The sequence below is a fragment of the Hyaloscypha bicolor genome (assembly GCF_002865645.1).
Source record: "Hyaloscypha bicolor E unplaced genomic scaffold K444scaffold_116, whole genome shotgun sequence".
Lineage (NCBI taxonomy): Eukaryota > Fungi > Ascomycota > Leotiomycetes > Helotiales > Hyaloscyphaceae > Hyaloscypha > Hyaloscypha bicolor.
Genome location: NW_020194618.1, coordinates 30,435 through 50,059, shown reverse-complemented (window position 1 = coordinate 50,059; position 19,625 = coordinate 30,435). Strand labels below are relative to the sequence as shown.

General features: G+C 48.5%; 9 protein-coding genes across 9 annotated transcripts; 5 read left to right on the top strand and 4 right to left on the bottom strand.

The window, feature by feature from the left end:
- Nucleotides 1-292: 292 nt before the first annotated feature.
- K444DRAFT_614868 (uncharacterized protein) lies at nt 293-1,419 on the bottom strand. The gene is made up of 4 exons (XM_024880607.1): nt 1,225-1,419; nt 1,066-1,176; nt 738-945; nt 293-689 (listed from the first exon to the last, which is right to left on the bottom strand). The coding sequence occupies exons 1-4, from the start codon at nt 1,284-1,286 to the stop codon at nt 600-602; spliced, it is 471 nt and encodes a 156-aa protein (XP_024734367.1). The 5' UTR covers nt 1,287-1,419; the 3' UTR covers nt 293-599.
- A 241-nt stretch (nt 1,420-1,660) lies between these two features.
- K444DRAFT_592795 (uncharacterized protein) lies at nt 1,661-3,541 on the top strand (the record flags this gene model as incomplete). Its single annotated transcript, XM_024878266.1, has 2 exons — nt 1,661-2,984; nt 3,195-3,541. 2 exons carry the CDS (start codon nt 1,661-1,663, stop codon nt 3,539-3,541), a joined length of 1,671 nt encoding a protein of 556 aa, XP_024734366.1.
- A 216-nt stretch (nt 3,542-3,757) lies between these two features.
- Nucleotides 3,758-5,720, bottom strand: K444DRAFT_27821 (uncharacterized protein). Its single transcript, XM_024871543.1, has 5 exons — nt 5,635-5,720; nt 5,526-5,578; nt 5,351-5,469; nt 4,068-5,190; nt 3,758-4,022 (listed from the first exon to the last, which is right to left on the bottom strand). Exons 1-5 carry the CDS (start codon nt 5,711-5,713, stop codon nt 3,975-3,977), a joined length of 1,422 nt encoding a protein of 473 aa, XP_024734365.1. The 5' UTR covers nt 5,714-5,720; the 3' UTR covers nt 3,758-3,974.
- A 127-nt stretch (nt 5,721-5,847) lies between these two features.
- On the top strand, nt 5,848-7,314 carry K444DRAFT_614865 (SURF1-domain-containing protein). The gene is made up of 4 exons (XM_024880606.1): nt 5,848-6,097; nt 6,151-6,663; nt 6,713-7,161; nt 7,224-7,314. Exons 1-3 carry the CDS (start codon nt 5,860-5,862, stop codon nt 6,820-6,822), a joined length of 861 nt encoding a protein of 286 aa, XP_024734364.1. The 5' UTR covers nt 5,848-5,859; the 3' UTR covers nt 6,823-7,161; nt 7,224-7,314.
- Nucleotides 6,707-8,876, bottom strand: K444DRAFT_27807 (uncharacterized protein). The gene is made up of 2 exons (XM_024871540.1): nt 7,878-8,876; nt 6,707-7,824 (listed from the first exon to the last, which is right to left on the bottom strand). The coding sequence occupies exons 1-2, from the start codon at nt 8,762-8,764 to the stop codon at nt 7,197-7,199; spliced, it is 1,515 nt and encodes a 504-aa protein (XP_024734363.1). The 5' UTR covers nt 8,765-8,876; the 3' UTR covers nt 6,707-7,196.
- A 375-nt stretch (nt 8,877-9,251) lies between these two features.
- On the top strand, nt 9,252-10,161 carry K444DRAFT_614860 (uncharacterized protein). The gene is made up of 4 exons (XM_024880605.1): nt 9,252-9,366; nt 9,415-9,592; nt 9,643-9,794; nt 9,839-10,161. The coding sequence occupies exons 1-4, from the start codon at nt 9,270-9,272 to the stop codon at nt 10,018-10,020; spliced, it is 609 nt and encodes a 202-aa protein (XP_024734362.1). The 5' UTR covers nt 9,252-9,269; the 3' UTR covers nt 10,021-10,161.
- Nucleotides 10,162-10,554: 393 nt separating this feature from the next.
- On the top strand, nt 10,555-11,368 carry K444DRAFT_665023 (uncharacterized protein; the record flags this gene model as incomplete). The annotated part of the gene is made up of 2 exons (XM_024887040.1): nt 10,555-10,776; nt 10,868-11,368. 2 exons carry the CDS (start codon nt 10,555-10,557, stop codon nt 11,366-11,368), a joined length of 723 nt encoding a protein of 240 aa, XP_024734361.1.
- Nucleotides 11,369-14,255: 2,887 nt separating this feature from the next.
- On the bottom strand, nt 14,256-16,728 carry K444DRAFT_665022 (multicopper oxidase; the record flags this gene model as incomplete). Its single annotated transcript, XM_024887039.1, has 11 exons — nt 14,256-14,259; nt 14,478-14,842; nt 14,893-15,168; nt 15,216-15,422; nt 15,473-15,759; nt 15,810-15,845; nt 15,899-16,050; nt 16,100-16,238; nt 16,285-16,492; nt 16,546-16,603; nt 16,655-16,728. The coding sequence occupies 11 exons, from the start codon at nt 16,726-16,728 to the stop codon at nt 14,256-14,258; spliced, it is 1,806 nt and encodes a 601-aa protein (XP_024734360.1).
- Nucleotides 16,729-18,198: 1,470 nt separating this feature from the next.
- On the top strand, nt 18,199-19,369 carry K444DRAFT_665021 (nitroreductase). The gene is made up of 4 exons (XM_024887038.1): nt 18,199-18,435; nt 18,530-18,717; nt 18,780-18,894; nt 18,951-19,369. Exons 1-4 carry the CDS (start codon nt 18,333-18,335, stop codon nt 19,166-19,168), a joined length of 624 nt encoding a protein of 207 aa, XP_024734359.1. The 5' UTR covers nt 18,199-18,332; the 3' UTR covers nt 19,169-19,369.
- The last annotated feature ends 256 nt before the right edge of the window (nt 19,370-19,625 follow it).

The window sequence follows — 19,625 nt, the reverse complement described above, 5'->3', positions numbered from 1 at the left end:
TAGCTACCGATCTCATCTCGACCTGTTCTTCTATTTCATTGCCCAATTCTCATTTTCTGTTAGCGGTGGCCTGTTATTGATCATACCGCTTCTGATCATGGTCTCCATACTGGTAAAACTGCAAGTGCCGTCACGACTTACGTTTCTGCTATTATATTTGCGATAGAATTGGCAAATTGGTCCGCTCTGGCTCGTCTCGAGGGGTCATCTGACTTTTGGTTCTTTAGGTTGCGGAGGCTTTTGGGTGTTCATATTGGAGCTTCTTTTGAGTCGAAGGATATCATTGCTGTTACTTGGCTTATGTTGCTGTGCTGATTGTGTTTGTCGGAACTAATATTTGATGACGGGATTCGTAGCTGAACAGGATAGAATAAACACATAAGACACAACTGATTCTCTCATTTGCGAAAACTTAAGCCCCCTTCGAGCAGTGCAAGACTAGAAAATCTTGAATGTTGAATACAAGTTAAAACAATACCCCTCCTTTCCTCTCCTATCATGGGTGGAATACAGCTTCCGACGAGAAAACGAAGCAGCTTGACTACATATAAAGCATAAGGGCAGCGCTAAGTTTCCTGGCCCACAGTCCTTTGCTCTCCTCACTGCCCCTTTTTGTCGGCTGGCAAAGGCTTTCTATCCGGACCAAAAAGACCCAAGAGGTACGCCGTACGAGTTGCACATAGAAAGGCCTTGAGAAATCAGCAATTTTGTTCCAGACATCAAGATAGGGTCCTTACCGTAAGTCCAACGTTTCCCCACGTTGTTGGGTTATAATTTGCCAAGTCAATAAACTTATCATAGCCCATCACATATCCAGTAGTAGCAATGTGACCAATATCCGCTAGCCAAAGAGCAATCACATAATTTCTGACTACCTTTGGTTCCGTGGTGCTGTATAGGACCGCAACTGCGACCATAGCAAGAAGGAGATAGATATTGCCCAGTCTAAACAATGTCAGACTCCAGCCGAAAATAGGTGTTCTCAAAAATGGTATGGGCCCTCTGACTCCACATTCCGAGCCTTCAAAAGGGGCTTAAAACAATGAACGCGGAAAAGGCGCTTACTGCAACGCCAGCATGCGGGTATTGTCCGAGATGGCTTCCACGGGTGATCCGGGAATTTGCTCAGCGGCGAATAACTCTGTAGCTAGAAACGGAAGAGTAAATCCAGCAGCCCTGTTAACAGTCAGATACGACGAATGGGATGGGGGCTTTAAGACTTGCGTTGCAATGGGTTCAAAGATACACATGACGAATCTGGGGAAAGGGGGGAGAATTGAAGTCATGTTTGCTGGTTTGCGTTGGATGATGAGGGTCAATTGAGAGGAAAGAGTCGAATATTGAGCAGGCAAATGTTTCTTGAGCTTGCGGTAGAGGCTTTAGTAGAGTTCTAACTGTTGTATGGGATCTAGAGGTGAGATGTGAGACGTCAGCCCTCAACATGCGCAAGAAAATGGGAGTAAGCGCTGCAGGGCTACTGTACAGGGGTTGGCAGCTGGGGCGCCTTCAGCCTTGTCGGTCATTCAACCTCCGGCGGGAGCCACACTTCACTTCAAAATGTACACCAGCATTCGCAAATCGTCATCAGCAATTGCTACCTCTCGAGAAGCCCTACGACAACACGTCGGTCATCTCACCATGTTTCCAAACATTACATAACATGAACAATACGATAGAGCCACGCCTGATAGCTCTCCTCAACGATGCGCCCTCCGAATTGTACAGCATTTCTCCGTCCTTGGAGCTGCCTCCACTGCACGATCCCAATATCCTGAAAGCTTCTGGGCGTCCTCTGCTACTAGAGCCAGATGCCAGTAAGCGGAATGGCAAACCAAGCACTAATCTGCAGCTTGCTTCCAAGCACAAGCCTCTGATCCCGCCGCTCGACGATGATGAAACGACCCAGAAAGGCAGCGAGGCAAAGCAGAAACATGGGAAGAGCGCCGCAGATCGAACATTGGGAAATTCTTCACCTCAGTCTCTGCGGAAGATACTGGATAATGATACAAACACCACCGTTGCAATTACATCGAAAAAGCGGAATATTGTCGAGATTAGTAAAGACGACTTTGTTCAGCTCCCACAACCGCCGAAGAAACAGAAAGCTGCCAAACAAGTTGTTCCGCCTATCATCATTGGTCTCTTTGAACCTCCTCCCCAGGCTGCTCTATTTCCGCCTATAGCCTCAAGCTCGTTCCACGATAGCCACGGGAGAAACAGTTTAAATACCGTGCTGCCGAAAGTTACGGAGCTGAAGGACGACTCGAGAAAGGATTCCTCCAACGACAAAAAAGCGGAGTCATCACAGACGAAGGCTCAGAAGAAGGATGTTCGACCTAGGAAGAAATGGACGGAAGAGGAGACAGCGCATCTACTCCTGGGAGTTCATACACATGGGGTCGGCAACTGGACAGATATACTGGAGGACTCAAGTTACTCCTTTAATGGAAGATCAGCTATTGATCTGAAAGATCGCTTCAGAACCTGCTGTCCCGCTGAGTTGCGAGGAAAGGCCGTGGACACCAAGTCAAGCCAAGGTCCTGACGGTTCCAAACTGAAGACTAAATCCAAGTCAAGTCTAATGTCAGAAAACATATTAATTGAAGATGACGAAATAGGGCCAATCAATGCAAGCGGGGATGCAAATGTGGCCAAGCAACGCAAAAGCCGTGCGCACAGGAAAAAGCTGGAAGACTTGGCCCAGCTAGGAATTGAGGGACCTTTCCAGAAGTCTAGACGCCGCGAGAGGAGGCCATTTTCGGAGGAGGAGGACCGGGCTATACTTGAAGGCTACGAAATATACGGGCCTGCTTGGACCCGAATACAGAGGGATCCGAGATTGAACTTACAAAGCAGACAGCCCACAGATCTCAGAGACAGGTTCAGGAACAAACATCCTGAGAAATTCCGAAGCGAGGACAAAGCAGATTCTGGGAAGCCAAGTCTGAATCGATCTTCTCCAAGCTTCCCTTCCACAGATAGTCGTAGTAAAGAGGGTATGATGCCAACCCTCAATCAATATACCTCACCCTTCATACCGCAAGGTTCTGATATGAACGGGCACATGAACGAGAGCTTTTGGAAAGAAAGCACATCCGGCTCGGCATCCCACGGCTCATCCCTCCATAACCTATCGAGTCGAGAAGGTCTACGCATCCAAGAGATCATATCGTCAGAGCAGGAGATCTCAAAAGCCTTACCGCTGCAGAACCACACTTCCATGTTCAATTTCAAAGACACGGATGTTACCTTCGGCGACCAAACTGGAATGGATTCATCCGACAGTCTGCCATACACCCAATCCTTCGATTGGAATCCTGGGATATCAGCCCCCTTCTCTAACAACATTGGAGAAATGGACATCTCGCGCTTGTTGCTGGATGAATCGTGGCCTGATATTCCAAGTTCGAGCAGCAAGGAGAAACAGACCTATAACGACATCAACAGCATTATCACTTCGAGTGCAGAGCCTCTTCACAACGGGCCTTCATTCTTCAACATGCTGAATGATCCGGATCAAATTGATGATCCATTCGCCTGAAAGTTCTGTCTGCAAACGGGATAAGTAAGCCACCGTTAGACATTTTCATGTCAATGGATGGATAGAGACGAAGACCTAAATCCTGGCCTATGTTTGGCCCTATTTTGATCAGGAGGCAATCGGTCGTTCAACTCGCTATATTAGACAACATCCGTTGTCCTGAGGCTTGGTATTGTGAGATGCCCGCATCAAGCGTGCGAACTTCTTGTCAGAAACTATGTTAGATGAGGAAACGCCTTTGGAAGACCTTTAAAAGAATTGCTCTTCGTGCAAAAGTTTTTCCGTTTGCCTCACTTTCTGAGAATCTCAGTGTGAAGGCCAACTACTACTACAAGGCCATGTCAATATCAATCGAAAACCTTCCTAACTTTGCCTCCCCTTTGTCAATGCCCAGTTTCCCAAACGCCAATGATCAATTGTACAACGAGCCCTATCAATCTTCTTTCTTGTCATCTTCATCTTTTCTCGGCTCGAAGTTAAGCTAAATAATCAGCCAAGTTCCTAGAGAATAGTTGGCTTTACTCACTGCGTTCCCATTATAGAATTGCTGATCATCCCTTGAAGACTGTTGATCTCTCAATGTCCTAACATTAATTGACGGGTTCGGGTTAGGCGTCGAGGTTGGAGTCTGACGATGCTCCTCAGCAGAGGGAGGAGTAGCACCAGCTCCTCCTAAAATGCCACCCAAAAGACCTGTGACCATTCCCAACCCAGAAGATACTAATCCATACCCAACCGAAACACCGCGAGATATGAGTCCCGTGCCGCCTTCATAGGCCGAACTATATGCAGCAATAGGTACGAGGATAAGGGTGGCACTAGGCGTAAGACCGAGTGACTGGAGGGTTCCTTCTTCCTCAGAGGTCTCGATATTCTTATTTGGTAGTGGTGTTAGGACTTGCTTGAAATTATACGGCTGGTCACCCGCCTGCTTCTCATCGATCCAGGGCCTAACATCCCTTCTCAGACTCGCCGAAGAAGGAAATCGACTTCGAATAGTTGACCCATCAAAGAGTCGAATCTGCAGAGCGCATTCGACCGAGTTCGTCGACTTTGCCTGCTGAAGACTGCTGCTCGACCCAGTCGGAAGAGGTACACCCTCAGCCAAAGCCTTAGCCTCGGCCTTTCTCTGCGCTTCTCGTTCCCGTCTTTCGGCTTTGTCGTCTTCTACCCGCTTGAGAATGCGAGCTCGCTCATCTCGGGCATCTTGCGCTCGCTTCTTATGCATCATGGCGTACTTCTTGTCGGCGGTCGACTTAGATGCTACCCCTTCGATCTCATCTCTTCTAGCCCGGATTTCTGCTGCACGGCGGGCTTCATCTTTTGCTTGCAGGGCTTTCTTTTGGGCCTCCAGACGAGCTTTCTTTTCATCGGCGGTCTCTTCATCACGTGACTCTGCTGGATGGCTGGTTGGACCTGGAGCTGAGGCTCTTGTTGGCGGGGCGTTGCTTGAAGGTGTGGATGGCGGTGAGCGCGGAGGTTGAGGAGAAGCTGGATTTTGGGTAGTCTGACTGGGGACTGCTGTTGGAGGGGCTGCTTGTATTGGCGCTGTCTGGGCGGCACTGGTAGATCCCAGAGCGAGGTTCATACGACGGAAGAAATCTTCCTTAGAGACTCCCGCAGCCAGATACTCTTTTAGTTCTCCATTCCTGAAAAGCAATTGTCAGTAAAAGGTGACACCGGTTTCACGAAGGGAAGAGTCCGCATTTGTAAGCCAGGATATGTAGGAGGTGAAGCAGCCGAGCGCCTTGTTAGGTGAAAACATAAAGCAAAGATAAAAAATCAAGAGTAATACTGTCCGGGACGTACTTTATGAGCACCAGTGTTGGGGTTTTTGGCAGAGGGAAGATAGCTGCTAAGTATCCAGCTTCCGTTGAGCCTGCCACGAGTCGAAGCAGAACCGTTTGATTTGATAATGAGGCCTTCAACTAATCTGGCCTTAGTTGTCCGTATTCCTTCTCAGATGGGTGACAAGTAAACTCACAGCTTCTTCTTGGAGAAACTCATTTTCCCACAGCTGACTCTCTTCGCCATCATCTGAAGACACATATCAGTACACCAGCCTTGCGCCGTGATGTAAGATGGATATTTACCTGCCACGAAGCAAGCAACCAACTTGGCTTCCTGCACAGCTTTACTAATTCCGCTCTGTAAATCACCTTGGTAAAACATCTTGATCATATGCTAGGTTGTGTTGGATGGAGAGCATGAAGGGATACCACAAAGCAGGCGGGAGTGTTTGCTTACCGAGCAAACATCCCGAAGCTTGAAAGGAAATTCCGACGTCCATCCAAGTCAACCGCCCAGGTACACCAGCTATGAGTGCTTCAAAGACTTTTTTACGGCAAGCTCGAAGCTTCAAGTCCGCGCGAGGTATTTCAAAGGATTTATGGCGACCAATTGCACCAAAATGTCCATCATGCCGGTATCTCTCCCAGAGCTCTCGTCGTCCAAAGGCCGAACCAGCAGATGACCCCAATTTCATGTCTATCGTAGACAACCCACCAAACTTAGTACGGGCAGGAAGGCGGCATGGCCCGGGGCTTATTGTTCTAGGTATACTTTGGATGTACTAGGTCTGCCACAACATTACTGATTTTGAAATACAGCTTTAATCCCGATCACTGCTTTTGCGCTCGGAACATGGCAAGTCCAACGCCTAGACTGGAAGTCCAAATTAATAGCCAAATTCGAAGACCGACTTGTACGAGATCCGCTGCCTTTACCTCCACATATCGATCCTACAGCCATACACGACTTCGATTACAGAAGGATATATGCAACAGGACATTTCAGGCATGATCAGGAGATGCTTATTGGGCCGCGGATGCACGACGGGCATGATGGATATCTGGTTATCACTCCATTAGAAAGAGAAGGGGGCGGTACTACTGTCCTCGTGAATCGAGGGTGGATAGCTAAAAAATTCAAGAAGCAGGCGGATCGACCGGATGGCTTGCCAAAGGGCGAGATCACAGTTGAGGGATTGCTGAGGGAGCCGTGGAAGAAGAATATGTTCACCCCGGACAACAGCCCTCAGACGAAGGAATTCTATTTCCCGGATGTTGTTGAAATGGCAAATTTGACGGGAAGTCAGGCTGTCTGGGTTGAGGAAACAATGGGTTTGTCTTGAAAAGTTCTCTTGGAGGAAGTTTCGCTCACTCATTGCAGATCCTGATTTGTTGAAAGCTTGGGAATGGGAGGCTCGAGGTATTCCAATTGGAAGAGCCGCTGAGGTCAATCTCAGAAATAATCACACGCAGTATATCTTCACATGGTAAGCAGCATACCCAGCCCATAAACACCTATACATGCAGTAAACCTAACGCCATCGCCCAGGTACGCTCTCGCAGCAGCGACTTCCATAATGCTATGGATGGTCGTGAAGAAACCCCCTGCCGATATAGCCCGTCGTGTCAGACAAAACAAAGACTGGTCATAAAGTCGTAAAGTCCTAGACGATCCCCTCAATCCTCGTCCGCCTCGTCAACTCTTTCAAGTCAACCTCCCTTCTTGAATTTAGAAGGAGGTACCATCCGTAGTTCTTGCAAAAGCTCTCGAGGCAAATGTCTCTGAGCAAGCGAAAACGGCGTCGTTGTAGCATTTGTCTGGCGTTGTCTGTACAGATGTAAATTAGATCAGGAAAAACATCAACTTATTTGACAGGGACTTCGACATACCTAGCCATGAGTGTAACAATATCACTTTCGTCAATCGTCTTGCGGCCAGCGTGCTTAGCATAGGCTCCCAAGTCGTCACTGACTTGCTCGAAAAACCAGTCCGACGCTTGCATAATTGCTTCCAAAGCCTCTTTGTTGATCTTGGCTTTACTGTTGCCCGCTGTTCTTGCAAAAGTTGTTGCTAGTTTCTTCACTACTCCCGCAGGAAGGGAGGGATACTGGATGCCATGTTTTGAAACCTTGAGTTTCTTCTTCCGAACTACCTTCCGTCGTTGTGCATCAACAATCTCTACATCTTGTTGGGTTGTATCTTGCATGCTGATGTCGCCGGATAGCCCCTCGGGACTTCCTTGTGGTTCTGGCTCCTCATCATCGGTCTCCTCCAATTCCTCCACTTTATTCTCTTCATCAGGGGCTTGATCATTCTCGAAATTTGGCAAGTCCAGAGGCTCATCAAGTTCTGGCTCCTGTGAAGGATCCCTTTGTGGGACCGTGAGGACAAATGTTGTTTCCGTGTCATCTGCTGCCAGTATCTGTGGTCGAATGTCGCTTTCTCTCCCAGATGCGAGAGAAATGCGACCCCTCAGCGTTCCTGTATTTTCCCTGTTGTTGTCAGAAGTTTGCCTATTCAAGCCATCATCCAGTGATCAACTCACCCTTGGAGTGCGAGATCTTCTTCCATGCCTGGGATATCATCGTCTCCGCCGAATCGACCACCGGCCAAGTAGCTGGAATCATATCCATCTGCGACCATTCCGGGATCATTCAAGTCGGCAAACACATCGCTCATACGCACACTACCAAAACTACCTCGTGAAAGTCTCCCAGGAGGCAGCTCACTGGCAGCTCTCCGAGGAAGTTCAACAGATTGGACTGTAAAATTCTCATCTTCTAGCCCAGCGGATCGAGGTGGCACCAAGAAACTATCGTCCTCATCTTCATCCTCCCCCATTGGGAGAGACAGGCGTGGTCGCTCCATGTCAGGCTCATCATCCAAGTCATCTCCCCTTTGGACATTTAGCCTTGTCGAGGCATTTGGACCCTGAGGCGTGGGCACAATGGGTAGTGACTTCGGTGCTAGTTGTCTACTCAATGCTCTGAGAATCCCCAAAGGCGTTTCCCTCTGTTGTCTGCCACTTCTCCTCCTATCCTTTCCCGGTGTGAATCCAGCTCTTCGCTGGTCCAATTCTCGCTGTGCAGCCCTGCCATGAGGTGTAATCGCGATCGGCCTTTTTGCTGAACCCAATATTCTCTGCGCGCCAGGAGTTCTAGCCTGGCCAGAGGGTGTTCGTCGGCCAGATCTTCGGGTTGATGGTGGACCAGCACTCGAAGCCCGGCGCAACGGAGTCGTTGGTCTAGGAATATTGGCAAGTTGGTTCAACGTTCGCCACGGCGTTTCCTTTACTGCCGCACTTGCAATTGTCTGGTCACCGTCAGAGTTTCGAGGAGTAATACGTGATTGTTGCGCCGAGGTCCCTCCAATACTTGGATTTGGCGCAAGGTTTGTGGGTGGCCGCTCACGGCTGCTGCGTCTGGCCGACATATCGGATTCGAAGAAGGCGTCCGAAATCAAGTCTCTCCGTCCTCGATGGGAGGCGTCAGAGAATTGCCTGGCGCTGACATTTGTCTCCTCTCGATCGCAGTTTTAATGTCAAGTCGCGTTCCTACGCGTCATGGGCTATGCGCCAGAAGCGGAAGGCGGTGAGCCCAACTCCACGGCAAAACGATTAAATTCAAAACTTCAACATTCTCAACATTTGCGTGGACGAGGATGACACAACCAAAAACTCGAAACTGAGTCTCGACCTGCCAAACTACGCGCATTCGCCATGCCGACCGAGGGCGACTTACAGGAGCCTCTTCTTGAAAGGCTGAGTGCAACTCCCGAGCTAGAACCGAAGAGTACTGGCTCTACTTCGAAGAAAAGAAAGCGCGGGGTAGTCGAGCAAGGCGCAAAGAGGGCTGCAAAGAAGACAAAAAGCAAGAAGAATGCAATAGATGAAGATGAGCTGGATGTCGAAAATTGCATCAACAAGGCGTTTTCGCACATGGATAACCAATTGTTAGCTGACTACATTGCCCAACGAACGAGAAAATACGAGAGCGACTTAAGCTCTATAGAGCTTGAAGACAAACATATTCCAGGTATTTTATGCCGGAACAGGGTGGGGCCTGTACTAATTTGGGCTTCAGCAAATGCAATCCGCGACACGACTTCGTGGGACAAGCCCAGAACTCTAGACACCCTCCCCAGTTTCTTAGAAAAGTTCTCTGGGAACTCGACCAAGTTATGGTCTGCTTCGAAGAAGAATGGCGCCCCACATACGATTATAGTGACGGCTGCAGGCTTGAGAGCAGCTGATATTGCAAGGTATTTACTGTGCTCTCGGGTTTGATATCAGATGTTGACATGTCGGGTAGGGGAGTCCGGAAATTTCAGACAAAAGACGCCACAGTTGCCAAACTCTTTGCGAAACACATCAAACTACAGGACTCTATCAAATTTCTCAAATCAACTAGAACGGGCATTGCTGTTGGCACGCCACAAAGATTGAAAGTTTTGGTGGATGATGGTTCGTTCGTTCCCTCCTAGCAATGACCAGGCTGACGCTTCCAGGCGCCTTACAGATTGACAGGTTGGAGAGGATAGTTGTTGATGCTTCGCACATTGATCAAAAGAAGAGAGGAATATTAGACATGAAAGAGACCCAAATACCTTTGGTGGTTTGGTTGGGCCAGCAAGAGTTTAGGGAGAGGTATGCTGCAAAAAGCGGAGGTATACAATTGCTCTTCTACTAGAGTTCGAGAGGTACATGGGCTGGCAGTTCTAGCTATCAAATTCTGCGCCTGAAATAAAACTTTTATGTTGAGTGCTGTTTCGTTTCGATTTCAGAATGCCCTTGCTGTTTGTATGGCCCGTCATTTAGGTTTTGCCAGGCATCCGCAATGCATTACCCAAAACTTTTACCTAGGAACTTTTAAGAAGGAACAAACCTGTCATTCAAACTCTTTGTTAGTTCCGGCAAGCGCAGGTGCTTTCAAAACCCAAAGTTGGTTCTTCCTTCTCTTCTCTCTCCTTCCTTCGCTCCACATCTGCCTCGCTATAACACACCCACTCGCTCGCCTCATCGCACATCTTGTCAAGCCGATTTCAGTTGAAACATTCTGTCACTATAACTCTCGAACGGCCGCTCCTCGCCTTTCAATCCTCTTAGCAAGCTGGATCGCTTCCGCAACTTCGCTCGCTCTCCTCTCGATTGGCCATCGTTTGTCCTCAAGTCGTAGACCCAGCCTGGGTTACGTCTCCCACTCTCGCTTTTTTGATTCTTCAACATGAAGATTCTTTTGTCGGTGCCTCTCATGGCCATGCTGCATTGGGCTGACGGGCAAATAAACCCCGCTGCACCTGGTAACCCTTCCACCCAAGATTCATCACTGGAGACTCACGTTCTCCTAGGATGCGCAGCTCGTTGCTGGGAAAACACACAATACGTGAGCAAGCGCAAATGTGCTGGTGATGCGGCTTGCCTTTGCTCCGAACCTGACTACCAAAATGTAAGCTCGAACTGCCGCCCAACAGCTCGAGAGACGAGACTCTCCAGCCAAGAATTGTTAAGGGCATAAGGATGCACTAACAAGTCTGCAGGCGGTCTTTCAGTGTCTCTATTCGCAGTGTGACACAGTGCACTTTGGCTCTGCCCTTCATCACATCATTGCTCAGTGTTTCGGCACAGGATCCGAAATGCCTCTCTTTGCTGCACCACCAATTCCGAATCGGGAAGACCTTCGGCGACGAGAAGAAGAATACGCAGCAGGAGCGAAACTGTACGGTTCTGGTTCTGCTGTTGGGTATCCCACCGAAAGTGTGTCTTTCCTGACACAGAGTGCTGGATATGCAACCCAAAGCGTCGGTGGCATATACTCTCCCAGTCCTTCATCAACACCACCGCCCTTATTTTCTCTCGATGCCGCTACGTCACCAGCTGTAACTTCCGCCACTCCAACAATGCCACTATATAACGCAATACCGGCCGTGACCACTGCTGGTGCTCCTCAACAAGTTTTCGTCGGATTAGCATCGGCACTGGGACCTGCCATTACTTTCGTTGTTCTGGGTGTGATCGCAACCTTATACTTGACACTCTAACTCTATACCACTTTCTCTCCTTCCCTCAATCACCCATGCCGTCTCGTTGGTAGAACGGATGCTCGAAGGGCTTTCGCGCGAAATTTTGCAGTGTTTACCTGAGCCCACTGAGGAATTTCCTCCCCCAGCATGTGGGCTTGGAGCAGGAAATGCACGTCTTTGACTATCGGTACTTTTTGTATTTCATTTTGTTCTAGTCGTCTCTTCCCCGGATACTCATGGAAGCAGACTTGAGCTTCATTGGTATGTCTGCAAGGATATTTTGGAACTTTGGCAGCTTTACTCGAATGCTCATGTGTGGCGAGCTCAGAACTTAGCCAATTAGGCTAGCTCAATGTTCAGAGACTGTTGAATTGGTATATTTATTTCGACTGGTGATAGTCAATCCATATGGTGCCCCTCGTTGCATTTTCTGTGTTCACACGTCATTTTCTTGCCCGAAGTGCCATTACGACTTGATCACATTTCCACGCCGGATTGTAGGAATCCATAAGAGCTTTTGCTAAAGACTCTAGAAAGACAAAGCAGAACAAGAAAACTGTGTTCAGGATCGCGTCCATTCATCCGAACTGCACAGTATTGGCTCCTCCCTATCGAGCGCAGGGGACCGAAAAGGTATGATGGTTGTTTGCCTAAGATGCTCTTCGTTAAACACCTCTATATCTGTCACTTTGACAGTCGTCTTCATTTTTGACGAAGGATGCACAAAGCTCCGAGCACCTTCCCAGATCATCAGCAATCAACGCCGCCGACTTGCCTTGCAATCAGATCCGCGGTCCTTCCGTAATCGTCGTGAGCCATTCGATCATCGCTTGCTAGAAGCAACTTCTCCATTTGATTTTATATCCCGGCGTCCAAAAGCTTCAAGCAGGAGTCTGTCTATATCGACCTTGGGCTGATCGATCTTTGCTCCCACGTCGAGGAGAGCAAGTGCTACGTCAAAAATTTCAAACTTGGTGGCAATCATGAGAGGAGTACGACCAAAACGATCCAGTTCTTTAAGCTTTGCTCTGTGTTCGAGAAGTATCTCCGCGGCTTGGATGAATCCTCCCAAAGCGGCTATGTGGCCATACTTGTCTCGAACATCTGGAGACATCTTCGCAGCTGTAAGGAGTTGCCGCAGAATATCGAATTGATTAACCCTTCTGTCCACGTCATTGGCATTCTCCAGTATAGCCAAGTGTAGCAATAATCTCCCACTTTGTTAGTATCTTCGTTCCTGCAGAGATTCATAAGCTCGGTCTGACCATATTGAAAAGCCGCAATAAAAGGTGTCCGGCGGTAGGTGTCTTTGTTGGACGAAACGGCTCCGATGGCGAGGAGATATCGATATACCTCGAGTTTCTCACATTTGCAAGCAGTGTGGATAAGTGTCATGCCAATCGAATCTCGAGAATTAGCCTGTAAACCCCTTTCGTGAAGTATCTGAAGGATTCCAATATTCCCCTGCTCCGTCGCTCCATGCAGAAGAGTGCAACTGTCTCCGTCAGGACAGAAAATATGTACCCCCCTTTGCGGCGCAGTCACCTCTCTCACCACTTCCAAGCCTCCTTCCTCAACCCCTCTGAATATAGCAGTCTTTCAAATCCCATAAGTCGAACCACTAACACATCTTCAACTACTATCTGATTTAGCCAACTAATCCAGGTAAGATTCTTACCGCACAGATATGAATGGGGTGAACAGTCCTTCTAACGTCCCATTTCTCATAATGCTTGGTATCTGTTGCCCAAGTACACTGAATGTATGATTCGACCCGATGGATCTTCCAAATAACGAATGTCCGCATCGTGAATCTGAGGGCCAGACCCGCGTACATGGTCACCCCAAAATTGCACAGGCATAAGAAATTAATGCATGGGAAGCTTCCTTTGTTGTAAATTCTTCCACAATGCAAGGCTTTGAGAAGACATCAAAACTTAAGTATGACAGACAGATGTTTGCCATGTCAACTTCTCCGGTGAGAAACCACTTCTGTCGAGTCCGACGGAGGTATTCTGTCAATGTGAGGTGACCAAGCGCATGAGCTTCTTGCTGTCCATTCTGATGGCAACGAGGCCTTTCGTCACATGCAGGATGTTCTCGGCGCCAAACGCCCTTGGGATAATGCTGAGTATCTCCAATGCGCGTAGACAGAGCATGCTAAAGTTCCTCTAACCTGAGATTCCGTCGAGCACGGGAGATAACATATAGAACCTGGAGTGCAAATTTCCTGTTGGCTGGCTCTTGGCCCATTATTCGCTCGTTCATATCGTTTTCGTACAGATCGTCCATAGTTTCCGACAAGTCTCGTCTTCGTTCTTGCATCTCCGTGACCGCGTCCTCGACGCCCCGATGACTCGGCAGGCAGTTCAAAGAATTCGGAAGCCAGCGCTTTCCTAATCAGGATTGCCTTTAGGGTGAATTGCATAAGGAAGCTCCTCCGGGAGGTGTACATAAGATGAATGGATGGCCAAATTGACTCTGTGCCACAGAGCATTTCGGGTGTCCTTACTTGCTGTTGACATCAACCTCAGTCTCCCAAAGAAAAACGCACGAAGTTTTCTCTCCAGACAACGACGCGTCTCATCATATGTTTCACTCAAATTTTGGGGGAGGGGGTGGGGAATCGCCTTCAATAATGCCTCCAAGTCTCGTTTCAATAGGAGTAAACTCCCAAGAAGCTCGTAAGGCGTGTGGGGGATGGTTGGTTTTTTCTCAAGAAACATGCCCAGAACAGCTAGATTTGCAACAACAAACGGCTAAAGAGTACTGTACCTAAAAGTAAGCTTCGAAGCTCAAAAATAAGCGAGGAGTGAACCAACCGCTGAACCCCTTAACTCCTTAGCGAAGAGTTGCTGGAACATGTGCACATTTGGAGGAGGAGCGCTTTCGAAAACGAATCATCCTACCTAAAAATTATTCTATTTATAAATGCCCTTGTTTGTAGTATACATATATATCTTACTGCTGTAATAATCTCCCGTATCCCACAGTGACCTAATTTACTTGTGCAAAAAAAGGCTCGGTTGATCACGTGCGCCCTATCTCTCAAAGAGAGAACCACCGGCTCGTCCATAGGCAAGATTGACGGTGACGGTGACTCTATAAATTAATTCTTTCAACATACCTCCTCACCGTTCGCTCTCGTTTCCTCAAACCGCTGTCAATCTGATCAACGACATTCTTTTTCGTGAAAGCGTCCCATTTTGTACAAGTCTCTGCCATCACCAAAGGGATCTGTCTCTGGGTAATATCATTTGGCCTTTCCATAAACGTCATGAAGAGGCCTTGAGACAAGTGCCACCCGATGTGGCAGTGAAACGGCCATGTTCCTGGGTTATCCGCATCAAATTGAAGGACAACATGGCCAAAAGGAGCCAGGTTCTGGGTGTCCCGACGCTGAGGATTCTCAGGGTGGTTGATGGAAACGCCGTCCCAGAGACCGGCCCCTTCGTGGAGGACAAAAAAGTCGTGGCCATGTAGATGCATTGGCTATGTCTCCTATTAGCTTGGGAAATTGAGAAAGGTACAATACAACTTACGTGAGGGCTCGTGTTGTTGTTATAGACGTTGATCCGGATACTGCTGTTCGTCTGGAAATTGACGACGTTCCATTTCGGGTCGTAGGGGTATGAGTAGTTTTTCTGCTCGGCGAGAAGCAGGATGGGGTCATTGTAGTCGCCCTGAAAGGAGTTCCCGTTCATGTAGAAAAGCTTTTGTCCTGTTGCGTTGAAGCCTTGATTGATGAGGATATTGTAGGTGACTGACGGTTCAGGGAGGGCGATTGGGTAGTATGGCAGGGTAAGATCGAGTGGGTCCTGGTCTGATTAGCAATACTCTCATATGTATTAGAAGCAACACCAACATTTGCGCACATTCCATTGTCTACTGGAGGGGGATTTCCCGTTGTGGTGGGGATCGTATCTTCTGGATAGTCGTCCAAAAGGATGATTGCCTGAGCTTTAGGTGCTACTGATCGTGCTCCACCGCAAAACTTGCCACTGGTCTGGGTTCGCATCCAGATTGAACCATTTCCTCTGGGAGTGAAGAGTACGTCTGTTCTCTGACCGGTCTTGGATGTATTAGCTGAAGTTGTCATGACCTTGATCGTGGAACACTCACTCCAAGAGTCACAATCGTTGTGTTGTAGGGAATAATGTCCACAAAATCATTGGAGATAATTGTTAACTGATGGTTGTCGATTGAAAAGTACTCAATCGAGCCTGCTCCGGAGTTGATGAGGCGCAACTTGTAAGTCTTTCCAGTACGTACCCTGAACTTGGAGTACGTCGCATCGGAAGAGTCGCAAGTGCTACCTCGAGCCGCCAAGCTACAGTTAAATGGCATCCTCCCATTGATTAATGTATTGTCCGCAAATTGAGCTTGGAGAGTAACATTGCTACTCATTTCTAAAGAACGTCAGTCTCGACTTCAGGTTGGATAACTATGGGATATTTACCATCTTTAAGTACGCTAAAATATGGTCGATGGAAATCTGCATACCGTCAGCTAAAACGCTGGAAGAAGTTAGCCAATGTGAGGTCGTACAGTCTTGAACCATGATGACTCCCAAATCTTCATCAAAATTTGTATGTGTTGGGCCATAGATGACCATGGCACCGAATAGTCCGTCAAGATACTGGGCTGAGTAATGAGAATGATACCAACCAGTCCCATAAACGTCGGCTCTGAATCGGTATCTTCGGTTTGATCAGCGATGACTGCGTTCTGCGCCTTTGGCAAACTCACGTAAAGGTTGATCCAGGAGCGATAGGACATTGGCTAATACTCGGAACTCCGTCCATCCAAGGCGTTTCTTTTTGTAGCAGCCCATGCCAGTGGATGCTGGTTCCATCTTCTGGCCCTGAAATATTGTTGTGAACGGTGACTTCAGAACTGTCAACAGATGCTTAGAAAGTTCAGCAATAACCAACCTTGGATCCAGTCACCCCAATTTGCCTCAACAAGGGGACCTGGAAACTCATTGTTGACGAGCATGACTTGCTTAAGAAATCCATCAGGCGAGGCGGTTCCCCGGCTGAGCGTAAAGTCATAATATCTGGTCACTCCAGTATGTGGTGGATGTTTCGGATCATCGTGCTTAGGGTTCTTATTTCCCCATGGAAGTCCGTTCGGAAGAGGCTATTCGTTTGGATCAGCACGTGAGTGCAGTACCGTCTGCCAAGAGTACTTGCATTATTTTCCAGAAACCTTGGCAACCGATTTTGTTGTAGAGTTCCCAAAATCGATGACCTGTTTCAATTAGTCTTACCTCCCCCTCAATCTAACAAATGAATCACGTACCCTTGTGGTTTAGAATCCGCAGTACATAGAGCCAGCACAGGGAGAACCACTAAGAGAAGACGACCAACAAACATCGTGAATTATTCAAATTTAAATTGTTTTTCTGAAGTAAGTGGAAAAGAAGCAGGTTTGGTGCGTCTTCGATGTCTTTTAAAACAATGCATTGCTAACAAAAAAGATCAGATGAAGAGCCCGCATGCTGCGGCTGACGCGCCAATTCGGTCAACGAAGGTGCCAAGTGACCAACCAGGCGGCGCGATGAAACTTTTAAAGCTCCGCACTTGCGCTTTAAATCAGGCTCTGGATCGTTGGGCCGAGCTCTCTGGCGGTTCTTTCGATATGTGCCTTGACATATCTGGACCGAAAATGGAAAATACAAGTAAATCGGGCTTGCCTCAGAGGCTGGCCGGCCCAAGTGAGAGTGAGATGCTTCTGCGATGAACGTAGTATGTCCCAATAAGTTGGGCCTGTGACAATTGTCAAGCACACACTATTTGTAGGTAGGCTAGAGGTTTTGGTGCGCACGGAGTATGAATAAATTGGCCTCTGATAAGGATCCCATCACGAAGAAGGCGAGTAAGGGTTGGTCTGGTCTGGTTGAGTGAGATCCAGGGATCGCCACGCCAAGACGGCCCCTGAATTAGCGAGCCCCGCCTCGCCCCGCCATCTCTCCCGCTCCTCTCCTCTCCCTTCCATGCAAGTCATTCATATCCAAGAAAGGCCAAATGTTTGCTTGCGGTATCTAGAAGGGGTCGAAGAAATCTCTCAAAGCATCGATATTCCATTGAGACTTTCTTATGTCCGATCTCCGAGCGAAAATGGCTTCGGTCTCCGAAGGAGTCGTACTGAGGTAATCTTGCCTACTGTAGTACAGTAACGTGTCACTGGCAGTAGAGTCAAAGTCGAGCTCAAACTCCGGGAGGGCCAATCAGCATCGCCACATCTCCTCCCACGAGTGCCGCGTGGGAGCCGGAGCTAAACCTTGTGCGTTCTCAGCCCCAGCCCCAGCCCCTTGAAGCCTCTCTTGACTCCACTTCACCTTGCCATCGTTCATCGTCCTCAAGCTTCAGTCGTTCGCGCAGCGACTGCGGCTTGTGGTTGGATCGGAGGAAGCCTTGCAGCCATGCCTATCTGCATGGTACCCAGCGGATGAGGAGATTTGGGCTGCATTCGCAAGTACCGCATGTCAAGTTCTCCGTGCCGCGTTAGAACTTACACGCCGAATTCGTGAAACTGCCAGCCATGGGTCCATGACTACTGCCAGATGGCCACTTGAATCTCATTGGACTGCATTGGACTTAAGGTAAAGGCGAACTGTTTGTTAATGCCGCCGCTTCATCGCTTTCCGATTGCTGGTGCGGCTGAGGCTCCCTGCAGTGGAAAGTTTCACATGCGGAAGGAGCTGCTGTACCAGTACCTGCAGCCTTGTTCCCCTCCTGCGCAAGGCTGAGAGCTCGCTGTTAGCATTATTTCCTGCTCCCAATCCACGCTCCCGCCTCATCCTCAAAAGAATAAATACTCCCCTATTCACCCTCCTTCCCCTCGTCCATTCACTCACATCCATCATCGTTCGATCAATCTTCTGAACCCCTACCCTACAAAACCTCTACTACCTGCCAGCTTTTACTTCGATAACAAACAAACACCCCCTCTCCGCAACAACAACAGCCACATCGCAATGGCATATCAAACTCCTTTCCTCGAGGCCATTAAGGTCCGCCGCACGATCCTCTCCCTTGCGAAGGAGTCCCCAATCTCTGATGACCGAATTGTCATGTGTGGTAAATACCCCCGAGCTCCCCATTCTCGCTGGACGGGAGCTTATCACAACCTCTCGACTCCCTCCACAAAGAAATATTTTGCTGATTATTTTAGTCAACCATGCGATCAAGCATGCCCCGTCACCTTTCAGCGTCCAGTCCTGCCGTGCAATCGTTCTCTTCGGTGCGCAGCATGAGAAGCTGTGGGATATTGGTATGGAGGAATCGAGAAAGACTCTTCCCCCTCCTGTCTTCGCACAATACGAAGGCAAGATCCAAGGATTCCGCGATGCCTATGGCACTGTAAGTCGTGCCCTTCCGATGTGTGCAAGGTATATAGCACGGAACTGATATCGGTCACATAGGTTCTCTTCTTTGAGGATTCCGACGCGGTCAAGGCTCTCCCACCCCCACTTCAAGATCTTATGGCCAAGTACCCTGATTGGTACGAGCACTCGAGCGGGATGAACCAGTTCATCGGTAAGTAACATTCCCCGAGCTCCAAATTAGGCAATACTGACTCCGAGGTCATCCAGCATGGACTGCTTTGGCTAACGAAGGTCTCGGCTGCAACCTCCAACATCTCCATCCAACCATCTCAAAGGGTGTGGCAGAAACTTGGGATGTCCCTGAAAGCTGGACCCTCCGTGCTCAGCTTGTCTTTGGCAAGCCGACTGGCCCACCTCGTGGCGGTGTTGACAAGCAATTCGCTGCTTTGGAGCCGCGAGTTAAGGTTTATGGCAAGAAGGCATAGCCTTGGACTGGGTGATAATTTTCTTTTCTACTGCACAGATTGGTTGAGCTTTCATCTTCCACTGGGCACATGGCGAAAGGGTACTTTTCTTGGTCATACTTGGATGCACGAACGGCCTTCAATGGCTTTCTTCGTTGATTTTGCTTGGGCATAGATTAGATCGGGGACTGAATGCGCATTAAAAAGTTGATTTTCACACAAATCGTCTATTTCGGAAGTGTTTTATCGTGCTCAATGGATGCCTGTCAAATATTCTCCACCACTCACAACTGGAGGGGTTCAACTTCTGCAAGCTTTCACTTTCGTAGATCAAACGACTGCAGGTATAGTTTCACTTAGGAGCGGATGTTAAGTATTCTCTAGAAACGTCTCGGGAAGGTCAATCGTCCTCTCTAGGATATATCAATCTCTTCAGCATGCTGAGGTAATTCTATTGGTGCACCACAATGGGCAATGA

What these genes read in the sequence shown, in the direction of transcription:
- K444DRAFT_27821 (XM_024871543.1), bottom strand. Translation starts at nt 5,713, where the DNA reads ATGTTTTACCAAGGTGATTTACAGAGCGGAATTAGTAAAGCTGTGCAG. An exon ending in CCAACACTGGTGCTCATAAA is followed by an intron (nt 5,191 to 5,350) that starts GTACGTCCCGGA and finishes ATTGCTTTTCAG; the next exon opens with GAATGGAGAACTAAAAGAGT. An exon ending in AATTCTATAATGGGAACGCA is followed by an intron (nt 4,023 to 4,067) that starts GTGAGTAAAGCC and finishes CTGATTATTTAG; the next exon opens with CTTAACTTCGAGCCGAGAAA.
- K444DRAFT_665021 (XM_024887038.1), top strand. Translation starts at nt 18,333, where the DNA reads ATGGCATATCAAACTCCTTTCCTCGAGGCCATTAAGGTCCGCCGCACG. An exon ending in TGACCGAATTGTCATGTGTG is followed by an intron (nt 18,436 to 18,529) that starts GTAAATACCCCC and finishes TGATTATTTTAG; the next exon opens with TCAACCATGCGATCAAGCAT. An exon ending in CGGGATGAACCAGTTCATCG is followed by an intron (nt 18,895 to 18,950) that starts GTAAGTAACATT and finishes GAGGTCATCCAG; the next exon opens with CATGGACTGCTTTGGCTAAC.
- K444DRAFT_614860 (XM_024880605.1), top strand. Translation starts at nt 9,270, where the DNA reads ATGGATAACCAATTGTTAGCTGACTACATTGCCCAACGAACGAGAAAA. An exon ending in TGAAGACAAACATATTCCAG is followed by an intron (nt 9,367 to 9,414) that starts GTATTTTATGCC and finishes TTTGGGCTTCAG; the next exon opens with CAAATGCAATCCGCGACACG. An exon ending in AGAGCAGCTGATATTGCAAG is followed by an intron (nt 9,593 to 9,642) that starts GTATTTACTGTG and finishes CATGTCGGGTAG; the next exon opens with GGGAGTCCGGAAATTTCAGA.
- K444DRAFT_27807 (XM_024871540.1), bottom strand. Translation starts at nt 8,764, where the DNA reads ATGTCGGCCAGACGCAGCAGCCGTGAGCGGCCACCCACAAACCTTGCG. An exon ending in GAAGATCTCGCACTCCAAGG is followed by an intron (nt 7,825 to 7,877) that starts GTGAGTTGATCA and finishes TGACAACAACAG; the next exon opens with GGAAAATACAGGAACGCTGA.
- K444DRAFT_614868 (XM_024880607.1), bottom strand. Translation starts at nt 1,286, where the DNA reads ATGACTTCAATTCTCCCCCCTTTCCCCAGATTCGTCATGTGTATCTTT. An exon ending in ATCTTTGAACCCATTGCAAC is followed by an intron (nt 1,177 to 1,224) that starts GCAAGTCTTAAA and finishes GACTGTTAACAG; the next exon opens with GGCTGCTGGATTTACTCTTC. An exon ending in ACCCGCATGCTGGCGTTGCA is followed by an intron (nt 946 to 1,065) that starts GTAAGCGCCTTT and finishes GACATTGTTTAG; the next exon opens with ACTGGGCAATATCTATCTCC.
- K444DRAFT_614865 (XM_024880606.1), top strand. Translation starts at nt 5,860, where the DNA reads ATGAGTGCTTCAAAGACTTTTTTACGGCAAGCTCGAAGCTTCAAGTCC. An exon ending in CCCGGGGCTTATTGTTCTAG is followed by an intron (nt 6,098 to 6,150) that starts GTATACTTTGGA and finishes TTTGAAATACAG; the next exon opens with CTTTAATCCCGATCACTGCT. An exon ending in CTGGGTTGAGGAAACAATGG is followed by an intron (nt 6,664 to 6,712) that starts GTTTGTCTTGAA and finishes CACTCATTGCAG; the next exon opens with ATCCTGATTTGTTGAAAGCT.